The 16,704-nt window shown below is 39.3% G+C and overlaps 1 protein-coding gene across 4 annotated transcripts in view; it reads left to right on the top strand.

Moving 5' to 3' along the window:
* The first annotated feature begins 6,461 nt into the window (after nucleotides 1–6,461).
* Nucleotides 6,462–16,704, top strand: part of lrch4 (leucine-rich repeats and calponin homology (CH) domain containing 4) — a 40,801-nt gene continuing 30,558 nt past the window's right edge. For all 4 annotated transcript variants that reach the window (XR_002836223.2, XM_023795729.2, XM_023795727.2 and 1 more), the window contains exon 1: nucleotides 6,462–6,843. Coding sequence is in view for 3 of the 4 variants with exons in the window: in XM_023795729.2 (XP_023651497.2) it covers nucleotides 6,672–6,843 (172 nt within the window). In the remaining variant the exon portion in view is untranslated. The remainder of the gene's footprint in view (nucleotides 6,844–16,704) is intronic.

The raw sequence follows: 16,704 nt of genomic DNA, 5'->3' as shown, positions 1-16,704 counted from the left end.
GGAAAGGCAGCAAATGTCTATTAGATCTGCTCACCATGTATGTCTCCTTCACACACATCAACTGATTGGTCAAAGTACAGAGTAGAACCCACATAAGATTTCAGGTGATGACAATATTGCAAGGTTCATCTGTCCTTATGTGCTTGCAGATATTCTGACAGACATCTTTAACACCTCACTCAGACACGCATTTATCCCTGAGAGCTTCAAAACTGCCAAAATCATTCCAGTGCCTAAGAAAACATCTGCTTCAACACTTAAAAAGTATCAACTCGTAGCTCTCACCTCTGTCATAATGAAGCACTTTGACTGGCTGGTCATGGGAAATATTAAAGCAAACCTGCTGACCTCCCTTGATTTGCATACTGCCCCAACAGGTCTACAGGGGACACCGTAACCTTGGCCTTACACACCAGAGTGACGCACCTGGACAATACAGACCCTTATGTATTCAAAACAGTAATTCCACAACAACTTACCCAAAAGCTGTCCTAGTTACGCCAGAAAACCTCACTGTGCCACTGGATCCTGGACGGTCTGCCAAGGAGAAGACAGCACTTCCACTTCCTTCAGACTGAGCACAGGAACTCCCCAAGGCTGCTGCCTCAGTGCCCTAATCTTCCCACTGCTCCGCCGAGACCACCTCTCCCCACGTCACAGTGTGCAGACGACACCTCCATGATTGGGCTCATAAGTGTTGGTGATGAGTCTGCATGCAGACAGGCAGTGAGAGAGCTGGAGGAGTGCTGCAAGGCCCACAATCTGCTGCTCAACGTCAACAAGATGAAGGAAATGATTGTGGACTTCAGGAGGACCTGGGGAGAACAGAACCAGCAATAAATTCACTACAGTGCTTGAGAGAGTCGAGACTGCCACCTCCCATTCTGTCCATCTTCTTCAGAGGCATAATTGAGAGTGTCCTCACAACCTGTGTCACGGCCTGTTTTTGGGTCCTGCATTGCCTAAGAAAACCAGTGCCTCTACAAGGTCATTAAAACAGCAGCGAAGATTACTGGGGCCACTCTGCTTTCTCTGTTGGTCATCATCCATTGGTGCTGCATCCAGAGGGATACTGGCATGATCAGGAACAAATCCCATCCCTCTCTTTACCTCTTTGCCCTACTGCCTTCTGATAGGAGGTCCTGCAGCCTCAAAGCCAGGACAGGGAGGCTTAAAAACAGTTTTTCCCCCAGGCAGTGTAAGACTGGATCTCCTAAAAGAATTAATGTTCCCCCTCACTGCACTGGACTGGATAACACAGAACCTAAAATGTATTTTATCTATTTATCCCATCTGCTCATTCAGTTCCATTACCCATTTTTCAGACCTAATCAGGTTTTTAACTGTAATTTTTTTCTAATGTCTAATGCTCACTGTCAAATGTCTTATGTTCATATGAGTACTGAGGAAAAATATTTCATCCCTGTGTATTTCATCCCTGTATACGACCCATGCATCATAGACCTGAGAGAAGAATAAACTTTGACTTTTTTCTTTGACTTTTTGATTTTGATTGGCTGCTGGTAGACTAATTAAGGAGAGTACTACCATAGTACCAGTCTCAACAAGAGTAAGCAGGTCACATGGGGCATGGAAGAGCCAATATATCAAACAATGTCAATAATCAGATAAAAATAAACCAAATACAGCTGAAATACAGACATCAACTCAGGAGTTTGTTAAGTGCTGTAGACGTAATCCCTGAAAAATGTTCAAGGTCCCAAACTGCTGAAGGCGGTGGTTCGATTAGACCGGAGCAAAGTCTCAGAGAGTGCAACCTTGGAGAGGAATTTGACCTTGGCTATTGTGTGTCTTTCTGTGAAACTTAAAATGTGTAAAATGTTTATCAAGAATTTTACTCCCCTCAGCAAAAAGAATGTAAAGATTAAAAGCAGTTTTTTATAATCTCTTGCTTCCAACAAGGTCTAGCATTTTTATAAAGCTATACATCTCAGTGTAACCCAAACCTAAATCAAACTAGCAGCACAAACTAAAGATATCCACAAGGAAGTTAGCATTAAGATATACAACCTGATAGCATTCCTTAAATTTATTAACAGGATAAATAAAATATCTATTATAGCCTAACAGTTAATTATATTCTCTTTTTAAAGGCTTTCAGTTGTCTGTTAATTATTCAATATCTTTTTAATTCCAGTTGAGGAAAGAAGCAGCAAGAATATTACTAATATTTTAGTGGCCTTGCTGGCCTCTTACTGATGCGAAATATACAAACAACAGAGAAAATCTTGAAATATCATTTGTGTTTGTATGCCTTAAAACAGTTGAATTACTATGAAAAAGTTACACTAGGTGGCGCTTTTGCTCAAGCATTATAAGCATTATTTTCAATTGAAGGTTTTTCTTTTTATCACTTAAATCCAGCTAAAGCCTAGTCTAGTTTGAAGACTGAGATAGATTGAGAGGTTTTTCTATTTTTCCAGTGTTAATAATACATAACCTCTGTACATTCCATTCTTTTTATACTTTATTTTGTTATTACTCTCTGTGTCCTCTCAGGTACACCTGCTTGCTACTACAAACAAGCCGCTCCTCTAAATAGCAAATCATTTGGCTGCAACTGATTACATGCAGAAAAAGGTTCACTCAAAATTTGACTAACCATTAGAATTGCTAAGATGCCTGATCTAAGCAACAAAGAATGTGCCATACGTGGTGGTTCCAGTAACCAGAGAATGCCCTGATTCACCAAAGCTAACAGGAAGGCCAGAAGTGCAAACAGAACAGCAATGTGCAGAAAGGTTTCTCTGAACACGCAACTCATCTACCCTTGAAGTGGTTCTGGAGGCAAAATTGGGTCCTACCCAGTACCAAATGAAGTCTCCACTGAAGGTATGTGCGTTATTTTATTTGCACACCTTTAATCCTTCCAATAAGGCGTTAATGAACCGCACATGACTCACTCATTTTCAAATCTGAAAGGTATTTATACATTATGATAATACAAAGCTTAGGAACGTTTTTTTCATAGGATAACAAATATGCTGTGGATTCCGAATCAGAATCAGGTTTATTTGGCCAAGCATGTTTGCACATACAGGGAATTTGTCCCTGGTTGTCAGTAGCTCTCATACATACAGCAGATACATTCAAGACAAGACAAGACAATGGTCAAATACAGTCCAGTTAATATATATAATGTGGATTGTGTTACTGGTAAATGAACAGAAAGTGCAGGAGTGCATGACAGGCAAGGACTGCTGTTATAAATACAGTATGCACAAAACAATAAAAGTACAGTGAGTTCTCTACAGCAATGAGGTTTTGCTTATTAAGGGGATTGGGGGGGGGGGGGAACTGTACATCTAATCCGAGGCAGCTGGGTCAGCTGTTCATACGAGTGATGGATTGTGGGAAGAAACTGTCCTTGTGTCCGTCTGTTTTGGCACATAATGATCTATAGCGCCTACCAGAGGGGAGAAGTTCAAAAAGGTTGTGAGCTGGGTGTGGGGGTCTGTGATCAATTTCCCTGCCCGTATCCTGACTCGGTATGAGTTTAGATCCTGGAGGGTGGGCGGGTCAACACCCATGATCTTTTCTGCACACTTGACTATTTGTTGTAGCCTGTTCATATATTTCTTAGTGCTTGATTTGAACCAGGCTGTGATGGACGAGCTGAGAACAGATTTGATAATTGCTGTGTAGATGCAGATCAGTAGCTCCAGTGGCAGGTTGAACTTCCTCAGCTGGCACAGGAAGTACATCCTCTGCTGGGCCTTGTGATGGAGATGGTCTCCCATTTCAGGTCCTGGGGGATTGCAGATCCTGAATACGAGAAGGTTTCCACAACAGACACAGTGCTATTGAGCATGGGGAGGCAGGGCAGTGTTGGGGGGCTCTTCTTGAAGTCCTTGTAATCTCCACAGTTTTTAGTATATTCAGTTCCAGGCTGTTACAAGGCCACCAGAGGGCCAGCTGCTCTCATCTGCATGCAGTCTCTCACCATTACTGATGAGTCTAATACACTTATAATATACTGTGATTTAGAGCTTCTTTTGGGCTCCCTGCTTTACTCTCACTTGTTCTTTTGTCCCTTAGAAAGAAAAAAATAAACTTTCTTTTTTTTCCTTCCTATTCAATTCAATTCAATAGGTTTATTTCACTTGGCATCTTTTCATTCATTATTACTTCACAAACAAACATCAAATAGAAACAGTCAAGTGAAAAAATGTATCTATCTATCTATATATCTATCTATCCCTCTCTCTCCCTCAGTCTCACTCTCTCTCCTGCAGCCGGTTGTGGGTTAGTTACATCCCATTGCATTCCCTGCGTTCTTAGGAATTCTCATCTGTCAGTACTTGAGTGCTGTGTGTCTCTCCTCTATTTCAGTCTCTTTCTCTCCCTTTCTCCTTCTTTCCTTTAACCTCTTATCTTCTCAGCCCTCTTCTCTTGGATTTCTTTATTATTTATATAATTATATATATTTTCAACAACCATCTTCTTTATCTGTTTTAGAATAAATTTAAATTTAGGGTAGACTATACTATACTATAAATGATCTAATGTCATGTTTATTCTCAGGAAAAATTCTAATTTCTTAATCAATTAATTTACCAATCACATTTAACCAATCACATTTAGTTTTAAATGGTTAGTTACAGGACTAGGCCATGGTGTTACAACTTAGCAAACTTGAATTCTTGCTACAGTAAAATATTCAGGCTACCAATAACTGTAGAATAAACTGTAAAATAAAAGAAGATTCATAATTTAAAAAAAAAACAATGACTATGTAAATACCCCCAACAACAGTACTGCAATGTAGCACTTTTTGTAAGGCCCCACAAAAAAGCATTTCATATAATTCAAGGAGAACATTTATAAAGCATGACCTACTACCGAAAGCTACAACAAAGACTTCCAAAATTATTTCCCTTGTAGCCTAAAATAGTTTTATGACTATAAACTGTGCATTTGTGCTGAATTGTGATGATTTTCTGAACATTTTAGCCTGCTTTTATTATTTACTACCCAAGTGTGCCGAGTGTAAATATGTAGATTTCACACAATTGTGATAATTTCAATTCTTCAAACTGACCCAGATCATTAATACTGCAGCTGTGATCTTTTTTGTTTGCTGAATGGCAGTTTTCAGTATTTCTCTGTGCCTCCCGATATTACTCTCTCTCTTCCTCTTTCTTGACCCCATACGACCTCCCTCCATCCCCTCCCCTTTCTCGCTCATTGTCCAGTGAGCTCCATATTGCCGGCCTGACCTCACTGTTTCTCACGCTCCCGCTGTTCACCCTTCTCCCTCTCTCTCCAGTTCAAGTCATTTTCATTCTTTGTGGACAAAACAAAGTAGATAAAAGTCAATTTCAGCTATGAAAATCACATTTGTCAATCCAGATAGCAATTAATGGAGCGTTTTCTTTTGAAATAGTGGAGTTAATTGGTTAATTTTGGCTGTCATTATAGAAAATTAATTTTTATTAATTCATGTAAATGTTATTTAATATGAGTATGTGTACATATGTATGTATATGTGTGCAGGAGTCTCTAGTCCTATACATTTCATAAAGAATTCGATGATTTATTATATGCACATTGTAGTGTGGATGTCATTGTGTGGGTGAGCAACATGAGTAAAAAGTACATGTTGTTCGTCTCCATGGCTGCAAAGCCAGCTGTGCTGCTGAATCACCAAGACATTGACAGATGGGTAGATGAGATAAGGGGGCTAAAAGGATAAAGATGAACCAAATCGGAACTGGGTATCTCGTGGTAGAAATAAGAAAAATATAAATAGGGAAAAAAGGGAAAATGGGAAAGCTGCAGAGGCAATAAACACAATTACAAGTATTCCTGTACCAATCTCATGGCGAACACTCTCGTCTGGCATGCCCAGATAAAGACAATGATAAGCACACAGCACACATTTGGAGTTGGAAGATTTGATTAATAGTGATCCTCCAAAACCCACATAAAACCCGCATGTATACACAGAAACAAGAGACAGCAGGATCACTACAACTGTAACAAACCAAATGCACGTAGTGCTCAGATTGTCTTAACTAGTGTGACTTACGGTGACCGAAAAAGCAGGATGGATGTAGTCAAGAAAGGTAAATGAATATATGAAAATCATACTGGAAATTTTGGATATCTTTAATATTTTCAGTGTTTAATGATAATGTACCGTTTCTGAAAGTTACATTTTGCAAAAAGATGTCGTACTTACAATAGATAATTTTCCTTAAAGTATACCCAGTTTCATAACATTTCCAGTGCCTTTCTCGGATCCCTCCCCCTGCCTTTGACTGGTGCGAGAATCTGTCCATCACCTGAAGAGCATTTGAGAAATGAGTCAAAAGAACCGCCCTTCTTATAGGAAGGGCATTCTAGCCACGCCCCCTCGCGTATTGTTTCGGCATTTTAAACGTCAATCAAAGCTCCTCACTTCATCACCACTCCCCCTTTAAGCTTTCGCGGTGGTTTCCTTGCTTAAGATTGACAGTCAATAGTCGCTCGCGGTGGGGAGGTGTAATTCTACAGAAAGAAAACTTCTGAGGCAGTTATCTTCCTCAGTTTTCGAATCTGGTTACTACAGTTCCGTATGCTTTGGACGCCACGGGAAAAGAAGCAGGGAGGTCCGAGGAAGGAAATACACGTCGAAAAAGATAATATAGGAGGAATATTTATATTTAATGGCTGCTGGGGATGGTTCCCAGCTACCGGCGACTATAGCGGCCAGCCGGAGCGTGGAGAAAGCGCTCGAGGAGGCCGCCTCGAGCGGGGTTCTCAACCTGTCTAACCGCAAACTGAAGGAGTTTCCCCGAACCGCCAAGAACCACGACTTATCCGATATCACTCATGCAGGTGAGCGCCGTGTCACCTCACCGAAAAATGAGACGTCGTGTCTAGGTTTTTAGTTTAGTAGGTTGTATCGTATTTTCCTTATTTCCTTTGTTATATTGTGTAATATCCTGCGTTTTCTGACCTTCTCTGTCCTAATCGACGAATTTACTGGAAGAGTGGCGGTTAGTCTGTTAAATCCGCTCACATCTCACACTCATGGATACAGTTTGGTCCGAGTGGACCACTGTACTGAAGCTCCGGACCGCACCTTGCTGTTAGCTGAAGTTCGGAGTTGCGCACTCGCTTCTTGTGCGATACGCGGTGCATGTAGCAGGATGTCTAATGGAGGCGAACCTACTATTCAGCAGTCGCTTTTATGAGACTATTTTCTTTGTTCTTGTTACGTGCAATTTATTTTCGAGGTACATTTGGATTTCGGTATTAATTGCCTGCTAGGTGATGGGGCTGGGGTGGTGGGCAGTAGTTGGTTGTGCTTTTATTCAATTGAGCTGATGCGGTTTGATGAAGTGGGTAGAGCTGGCGATCCCTCTCATACAGTCGTGTAGTGTATGATCGTGGCCGTCTGCTTCCGTTTTGCTCTCCAAAAGATAACTTAGGATAATTTATAACCAGTTTTTATAGTAATCAGCGGCTTAGAGGAAATGCTGGGATAGCGGTTTTCTGTTCCAAAATGTTTGTTTGTCAATTAGTATAGTATATTAAGTCAACGTATTTAAATAGCGCTTCACTGACTGTTAATTTTCAACTTTATAGCTTTTCAGTGCTCACAGTTATCTGGATTTCAGTCTAACAATGAACTTCACCATGTGATGTCCTAAACGGCGAATATTCCCCGTTCAACAGTGTGTTATTTTAACCTTATTATAAGGTAACCTACAACGCCCCCGCCTCGTTGCACTGTAACGCATTTTTTCGTATGCTGAGCCAGTATATGTTGGCAACTTTTTTCAACGTAATTTCCCTGAGACAGAGAGAGCATATACTCAGATGTATGGTGATTTTTTTTGTTTTGTTTACCAGATCGGCTAAAATGAATGGTTATAGAATGCTTTAGGTATTTGGGTCATGGAACCTTAATTCCTTAATTCATAATTTAATTTTTGGTATCCCTTACCAACGCTCAATGCACAAGCAGAAAGACATTCCTGATGGTGTTGCTATTTTAAACATTTAAGGTGTGTCTGAGGATATTTATATATCATACAGCTGTTCCTTGAGTGTCTGTGTTAAATATTTAATTCAAGCAGTATATTTTACTTCAGGCCAATGAGAGGTGGAGTTTGCATGCATGTGTTTAGGGGAAATTAGTCCTTCTGTGGTCTTTCATGTGGAGTAGCTTTACACCTGGAAGGTCAGGGGTTCACGTCTCCCTCTGGGTGGACGCACTTCCAGCACTGGTACTGCTTTGTCCCCTCTCAAGCAAAAACACTGTAGAAACCATGAGTATCCACTAAATGATTAAAGCTTTCAGTCCCCGAGAGGATTATCTAAGAGGCAAGCTGCCATATTACAGTAGTACAGCTAGTAGTTGTTGCTGCTGGGAGAAAGGATGTGATATAAATAATTGTTGTATCCGCACACTCTTGTGACCCCCCAAGGCCTTAAGAGACAACGGCTTCTTGTTCTGAGTGGGAGAAGCAGAGGGAGGGGTAGCAGGGGAATAAGGAGGGTTTGGTCAAATAGGCCCTTTAGCTTTTAGGCTTTATTATCATTGCCATCTATTAAACATCTTGTTCTCGTGGCCCCATTTGTCTTTGTCCTGCTCAAGTGCCTCCAGTATAAACTGTCTGATGCTGGCCATGCTGTGCTAATACAGTCTTTATACCTTGTGCCCAGATCTTGAAAATTGCTGACTAACAAATCTAACTCTCAGATGCTAACAAATTAAAATGCTCAGCTGAATAGAAAAGGTCATTTTGATGCCAAATCCAATGCTTGAATTTGATGCCAAGATAATGTGATGTTGATGCCTGTGTGGTACATTATTTTATTAATAATAATATTTATTATTATTATCTATCCCAGGGTTCTCTGTGTGTGCATTTTACACATTCTCCACAGTTTTCTGCTGGCTACTCTGGCTTGCTCCTGTCTTGTTACAATGTAACTCTGTACATAATACGCATTTTTAACATGGATGCATAGTATAATTAGATGACTGGCTCATGGTTGTGGATTCATTTCTCACCTTTGGCTTTAATGCGGACTTCTTCACATTTTTGCTTGGGTTTCCTCTGGGAATTTTGGATTCCTCCCATGATTCAGATTTATAGATTTATGAAATTGAAAAATTTCAAATACCACAGTGTGATTTAATTTTTTATTTTTGTAATATTCATAAAGCAGGAAAGGAGTTGATAACTTACTCAATGTAAACTATAGTCCAAATTAAACTTGCTATTATCTACCAATAGAGTCTGTGAAATAAGTTTGTGGTGTTTCAGTGAGTTGTGCCAACACAAAGCAGTGTTGACAGATCACTTGCTTTTGGTAAATATTTTCATACAGCCAAAGGCAAATGCCTTTTGGTAACCAGTTATTTTCTCCTTCTTGCTCGTTTTTGCTATATTTCTCACAAATGCACCACACTGTCTATGAGTGAATCAGCAAAGACAGAAATGATTATGATTGACTTGGAGAGTGCATGCAGAGCTCATGCAACTGCAATAGTGGCAAACTTTTGACTGATTTTAACATATACTAGACACTCTTAAAAAGGACAGAGTAACATGTCTTAGCAAAATATATTAATGAGCCCAACTTGGCTTGGGAGGTATTACAGTAATATGGTATATTGCAGTATTTTGAATACCAGGGAGGTTGGGTGGGTTATTGCCAAGTTTTTGGGAATAGCATTGCTTTCGAAAATGCTGCCAAAGTACCATATTCTGTCGTATGACACTGGGATGGTGTGATGGTATAAATAATTAGGTACCACCCAATTATTATACATTGGTGTCTTTGCAATGTGTCATTTGCTTGTGCATAACGTGCAACCTAGATATTAACATCACCCATGTGCAGGCATAGTCCAGAATGCACATTTTTTATGGTGCTCATTATTTAGTTCATGGAATATTGTGCAAACTTCCAGATAATATTCTTTCAGTCTGTTAAACATTTTTGTATTGATTCTGTTTACATTCGTTTTTAAATACATTTTTAGGCTTTATTCCACATGTTTCTCTTTTATGTCTATTGCTGTGAGAGGATGCTGGTGTCAGAAAATGTTCTTTGTAGACTTGTGTGATTACAGTATGTCCACCTTGCTGATGGTGTGCAGCAATCTGTTTCCCCCGTCAATTGCTTCTCTTTAACATGGCGGATGTGGGTTTTTTTTTTCCAGTTCTCTTGCACTTCTGCTTTTTCTGTTTATGATACATCCTCATCGTTCCTTTCTGTTATTGAATTCAATGCTGAAAAAGCCGGTTTCTCCTCAGAGGACAACAGATGGGAAAGAAGTGACTTGCTGGTCTTGGAGGAAAGGGGTGCATGCAGGTTCTGTGTCAGTCTACACTGAGTTGACTATATTCATTAAAATAAATGTATGCCAGAGGCAGAAGGCCACATTAGCTAAGGGTTTCCTCCAACTTGTAATAGGCATGGTGGTAGCATTGGATCAAATTGTGTACACTATTTTCTGCTTGCGCAGAATGCTGCAGCTGGAGTTTTAAGTAGTTTTATCTTATTAGTCCTGTTTTGTCATAGCTACATTGGCTTTCATTTATATTTTGTATTGATTTTTTTTCCCACCAGCTACTATTACTAACCTAAAGAACTCTGAATGGCCTTGCCCCAGAGTTCTTGTGCAATATCTTAGTTCATGCAACCCCTCTCGTTTCCTTTACTCTCAAAGGGTATCTGTTAGTTCCCAGAGTAGAATTCAATTCAATTCAAAAAACTTTATTTGTCCCTGAGGGGCAATTAAGGCACAGAGGGCAGAAAACGGGCTGCGTTGGGCTACATAGCTCTAAAGCTGGGGTCTCACACTCCAGTCCTGGAGGGCCGGAGCCCTGTGTATCTTCGTTCTTTCCCCCTTCCACCACAAATGATTCAGCTCAAGAGCTGTGTGGTAATTAGCACAAGGAGTTGAATCAGGTGTGTTAAATGAGGGTGAACCAAAAACTGTGTAGGGTTCCGGCCCTCCAGCACTGGAGTTTGAGACCCCTGATGTAAAGCGATGGAATAATCTTTCAGCAAATACGTGGGATTCAGTCTCACTCTCAACATAGGTTGGTCAGTCACCCCAACATAACCTGTCACCATACACTATAAACCTAAGTGATGATCAGTGTCATTGATTTTTTTTTTGGATGAACTGTACTGTGTGCTAACACTCTTGTTTTGCATGCAGCCTTGTGTCGTTGGAGTGCTGGTGTTCAGGGATTCCTCATGCCCCCCCGACACTGGGATAACTAGGCCTGCTGAAGCTTTTTAATTATGCTCATGCTGCTGTCTTCTATTGTTGCCTTTCTGTTCTACACTTGCTGATGCATTTATCTCCTCCACCCACCTAGTGAGAACCCCCCCCCCCCCCCCCCGGAAACCAGGGAGATCCCTGACTGCTCACCAGCCTGCCTGTGTTTCTGTTACCTGTTTGCTGTCTGTTACCTTACCTACCTGACCACCTGCCTGCCTGCTCCATAATGTGCCTCTCTACCTGTGTTGTCTCACTATCTGCTTGATTTTACTTTACCTTAAATGATGTAAACTTGTATTGCCCAGAGGAGACTGGAATCCCGCTTGAGTCTGGTTCCTCCCTCCTAGGGAGTTTTTCCCTGCAACTGTTAAATCTGGCTTATTCTCTGGGGATCCCAGACTCAGGACTTCGTAGAGTGCTTTGTGACTGAGGTCCTTGATAAAAACACTATTTATATTGATTTTAAAAGCCACAAATTCAAAAGGTGATTTTTTTTCATAAAGTGCAGTCTTATTTTAGACCAATATTGTCACGTTGAATTAAAATGTAATTAAAGCACATACAGTACTGTAATAAAATAAACTGTACATCAGGTACCAATAGGAATATTTATCTGGCTTTTTGACAACAGATTTTTCAGATGATGGTTGTTCTGAATTTGCCCCAATGAAACGATGTTCCCAACCTCCTCTTTTGGCTGAAAGATAAGCTAAATTAAGTCTATTATCAATGTAACAATTTCATCAGGGAACTTGGTTGGAAACCATGGTTTTTAAGATGGAATTGTATCAATACTTAGTGGAAATGCTCATTTTTGATTGAATTGGATGATACTTCAGTCATTTAGTGTTTGATGAACCACTGTACTGCCTACTCATTATGCAATATTGTTTTTAAATTTTTAAATTGCATTTGTTAATTTTTTGTCTGCTTATTTAATTCATATTGCCTCTTTTTGGTACTTGTTTAATTTATCAAAAGATTAATTGACTGCTGTTTGTCTCTGACTCTACTTGTTGTCATGATGCTATAGCATCGTTTCAGTGTAATATTTAATTTGATCTTGATTCATTTGCAGCTTTTAGAGCTTTGTTGATGGTACCACCCCATGGTAAAAAATATGGAATCACTACTCTTGGAGGATGTTCAGTCACTTGTTTTCCTATGTAGTCCATAAAAGAAATCACAGATATGACACAAAACCATTTTACCTAATAGCTGAACATTCTGGCTTTGTAAAACATACCTCCAAAAAATAAAATGACATTGTTGCAATTAATGGCACATCTTTTTTTTCCAGATCAAGTAGAGGAAAAAAAATATGGAATCACTCAATGTTGAGGGGGGAAAAAAACTATGGAATCAAGAACAAAAAAAGAACAATTTGTACTAGTACTTTGTTGCACCTCCTCTGGCTTTTATGATAGCTTGAATTCTATGAGGCATGGACTTCACTAATGAAAAACAATATTCTAAATCAATCAGGTTCCAACATTCCTGTATAGCAGTTGACAGATCAGCTTTGCAGGATGGAGCCTTGTCATGTACCATTTTTTTCAATTTCCACCATAAATTTTCAATTGGATTGACATCTGGACTGTTTGTTGGCCCTGTCATTGAGTTGATATGCCTTTCTTGAAGAAAAGTTTTAACGCTCTGTGCTCAGTGGCAAGATGCATTATCATCCTGAAAAATGACTTCATCACCAAACCTACTTTCAGTTGATGAAATTAGAAAATTGTCTAAAATTTCAACGTACACCTGTGCATTTACTGTGGAGGTAATGACTGTCCTGGTCCTTTACCTGACATGCAACCCCAATGTCATTTTATTTTTTGGAGGTATGTTTTACAAAGCCAGAATGTTCAGCTGTAAGGTAAAATAGTTTTGTGTCATATCTGTGATTTGTTTTTTTGGACTACAAAGTAAAACAACTGACAGAACATCCTCTAAGAGTAGTGATTCCATATTTTTTGCCAGGGGTTGTAAATAAGCTTATTTGTTCTGGATGCACATGTAATGAATCACCAAAGTTGGGTGACTGACACTCATACTGTATAAGCAGACCTGTAATTTCAGTCAGAATGTGTTTATTGCAAGGTTCATCTATATGTTACTTTAGCTCCAAGGCCTTTAAGGATTCTGGAGAACTTGTGTTCCAGGGGGACCTTTTGTAACCCCTTTTCTCGGGCTAGTGTGCTTTCTTTGAAATGCATGTTGGGGGTAATTTTGCTGGCCCCAGGGTCTAGAGAGACCGATTGAGAATTGAGATTGACATGTGATGGAAGCTTCATGTTTTCCAATGATCCTCTGACCTAAGACTATTAGACATTTCATTTTATCCAATCCACGTTCTCTCAAAACAAAGAGGCCTAATCAGTTCTTTAGCTCATTTGAACTGTAATCTCTTCATAGCATGCTACCATAGTACTGTTTACGCCTACCTATTGAAAAGGTAAGTACCTTACAGCAAATAAATAAATTGCATTTTTTTACTATTGTTTGCCTACGGGTTTATTGAAGAATCATGGATGGTAATGCGTTGGCTCGTTGGCATTCTGGTAGGTCATTTTGTGGAAGTAGTAAAGCGCTTTCCCACCAAAGTTCAGTATACCACTACCCTAAAACAACAGAGGATAACAAAGTAATTTTGTGACTTATTTGTTAGTTATTGGGGGATTGATTATACAGTCTGAGAAATGGGAAGCATCCTTTTGTTTATATTTTATTTATGCGACCTGTGACATATTTATAATTCATTTTTAAATCTGTCCAGCAGATTGATCTTTCGTTTTCCACAAAATAAAAAAATGATGTAACGTTATTCTGCTAATAACTACTGGCAATAGGGGTGCAACAGATCACAAAACTTACATTTTGTATGGTATTAGTTTCTGAGTCAAAGATCGAGATTTTTTGGATCTGCAAGAGAAAGGGGAGCAAGTATAATTTTGCTTTACATTTCTTACTTAAAGAACTGAAAGAACACTTAAAGTAGAGATGCTCCGATCAGCATTTTTGGGGCCGATCACCGATTACCGATCACCAAGATCATGATCTGCCGATTGCCGATCACTGCCGATCACAGAATGGCAGGGGAATGGGAATCTTTTATCTATAATCTAGCAGAGTTTGCACCATTTGTAGAAATGAAACTAGCTCTAAATTAACTATATTGGGAAGAAGAAAAAAAAACTGTAGAAATAGGCTACAGTCAAGATCTTGAAGAATCAAGCTCTTGACACTTGGCGCCCCACACTGAAGGAGGGGCAGTGACACTTTGGTCAGCACTGTTGCCTGACACCTCCAGGGTCAACACATGAAATGTTCCCCGAGAGCAGAGTGGTTTAGTTTCTCATACTCGGCATATTCAGTTGTATGGTGTGTTCTAAGATGCCTAATCATGTTAGTGGTGTTAAAATGCCATTGCTTGCTTCCACCTCGAGGGATTTCATCACGACATACATTGCAAACGGCTAACTTTACGTCTTTATCGGACACTTTGAAAAACTTCCAGACGGGAGAACTCATGTTGCCACTAGTAAGCTCCACTCTGCTGCTGTTTACCTGTGCGCCGTGCATGCACGTGTGAAAAAGTCGCGAGTAATTTACGTCAAGTGATCGGCTTTTTTGATCGGCGCTTTTGGGGTTCGCCGATCAAGCTATTTTTAGCCAATATCGGCCGATCATGATCGGTGGCCGATCAATCGGAGCATCACTAACTTAAACCAAGGACCATTTAACATGCAACTGCTTTGTTTCTTTTCACTGCAACTCTGCATTGTACGGACATCCATCATTATCTTTTTTTGTCTTATGTCAAGACCATGACTTATTTTTCTCGTGATCTCAGCATAGCCAATCTGCAGTTTACTTCTGTACCAAACCGTGGGGTCAACTGCGTTATAACCTGAGCTGGCAAGTTTAGCTGCCAGCATCAATGATATTAGACAAAAATATTTCAGTTTTTGAGTGAATATTTCTGTGTTGGAAAAATGGAGAATGCGATTGAAGTCGTCTTGGTTCTGGAAAAAAAGTTCCTGCAGTAGAAAGCGCCTAAAGTATGGATTATTTTGACACTCGCAGTTTTGTCATTTATGCAAAAACACCCTAGCTGAATAGAATTACTGTTATAGCAGGTACATAATTTAAATAACTAGCTCTTTAAATATAACACTGGAGAAAGTATAAAGGTCAGTGGAAAAAATAAGTTGCTTTGTAAAATTAGGCTATAGGTAGGGCTAGGCAGTTAATCGAAAATTAATCAAAAACATTATTCAGAATCTCTAATCGACATAATCTTGCCCATGTCGGTTACTTCATTTTTTTTTTTGTTTGTTTTGTGTTAAGATTTTTTTTTGTTTAAGTATTATTACCTTCCCCACTGTGTTTCATGTACTGTCCCCTTAAAATACTACGGCATGTGTTGTCACGTGACTCCACCCCATCCAGTCTGTGACATGACAGCAACATGGAGCAGAACTCAAACACCGAGCCGACTGAGCAACGCGAGCAGCTTGTACCAAAGAAAAATACCTTGTCTATCGTTTAGACACTGTTGCTTTAGTGAAGATGGCACTGAACAAAAAGAGGCCAAATGTAAACACTCCAAAAAAAAGTTTCAGCTACCAAAGGTAATACCACCAATTGGTTTCAACACTATATTTAAAATGCAGTGGAAACCACTTATTGTGATCCAGGTTATAGTGATCAACCACTTGTATGGATCAGAAAGCTTGTGACAGAATCATACCTGTACAAATACTGTTTAAATAGTTTGCTTATAGTAATCAAGTGGTCTGTTTACAGTGTTCATTTAGGGTCTTTTTTATACATAACGTGTGAAATTTTAATTATGGTAATTAGTTTACAGCAAGGCAAGTAAAAAATATCTGCTTCTGGCTAGATACCTGAGGCTAATGCTGCATGCACAGGAAACATGATGGGGGAAAAAGAAAATCTTTTTCTCTCATTTACGAATATAGACTCATCAGTTTATGATAAACTGCCAAAAACGAGCCACAAGACGCAGTAGCAAAACAGTAAGCTCTATTTTATGTACAGTACTAGATTGTATTATAGTGTATTTGAAATATACACAGTACAGTAATTTAATTTATGTAATGCTGTAATTTAAAAACATTTGAAACATCTGTACTGTATTTTTAGAGTCAATAAAATTCAGTAAATAGCGACGCTGTCCATTTTATTACCTTATATTTATGTAATAAATATACAAATGTAAATTAGATGGTAATCTGCCTGAGACATAAGGTAAAAGAAAAATCGGTTATAATATTATAATGATCATCCGCTTATAGTGATCAATTTTACCCAGACAGACGTGATCACCATAAACGGTTTATTTTGTTTGCAAAAAATGCAAGCTATTATTTCCTACTTTTTTACGGAACTTGCTTTTTACATTAAAGCTAAGATGT

The sequence above is a fragment of the Paramormyrops kingsleyae genome, chromosome 10 (genome assembly GCF_048594095.1).
Source record: "Paramormyrops kingsleyae isolate MSU_618 chromosome 10, PKINGS_0.4, whole genome shotgun sequence".
In the NCBI taxonomy this organism is placed as follows: Eukaryota; Metazoa; Chordata; class Actinopteri; order Osteoglossiformes; family Mormyridae; genus Paramormyrops; species Paramormyrops kingsleyae.
This window is presented reverse-complemented; position numbering and strand designations above follow the sequence as displayed.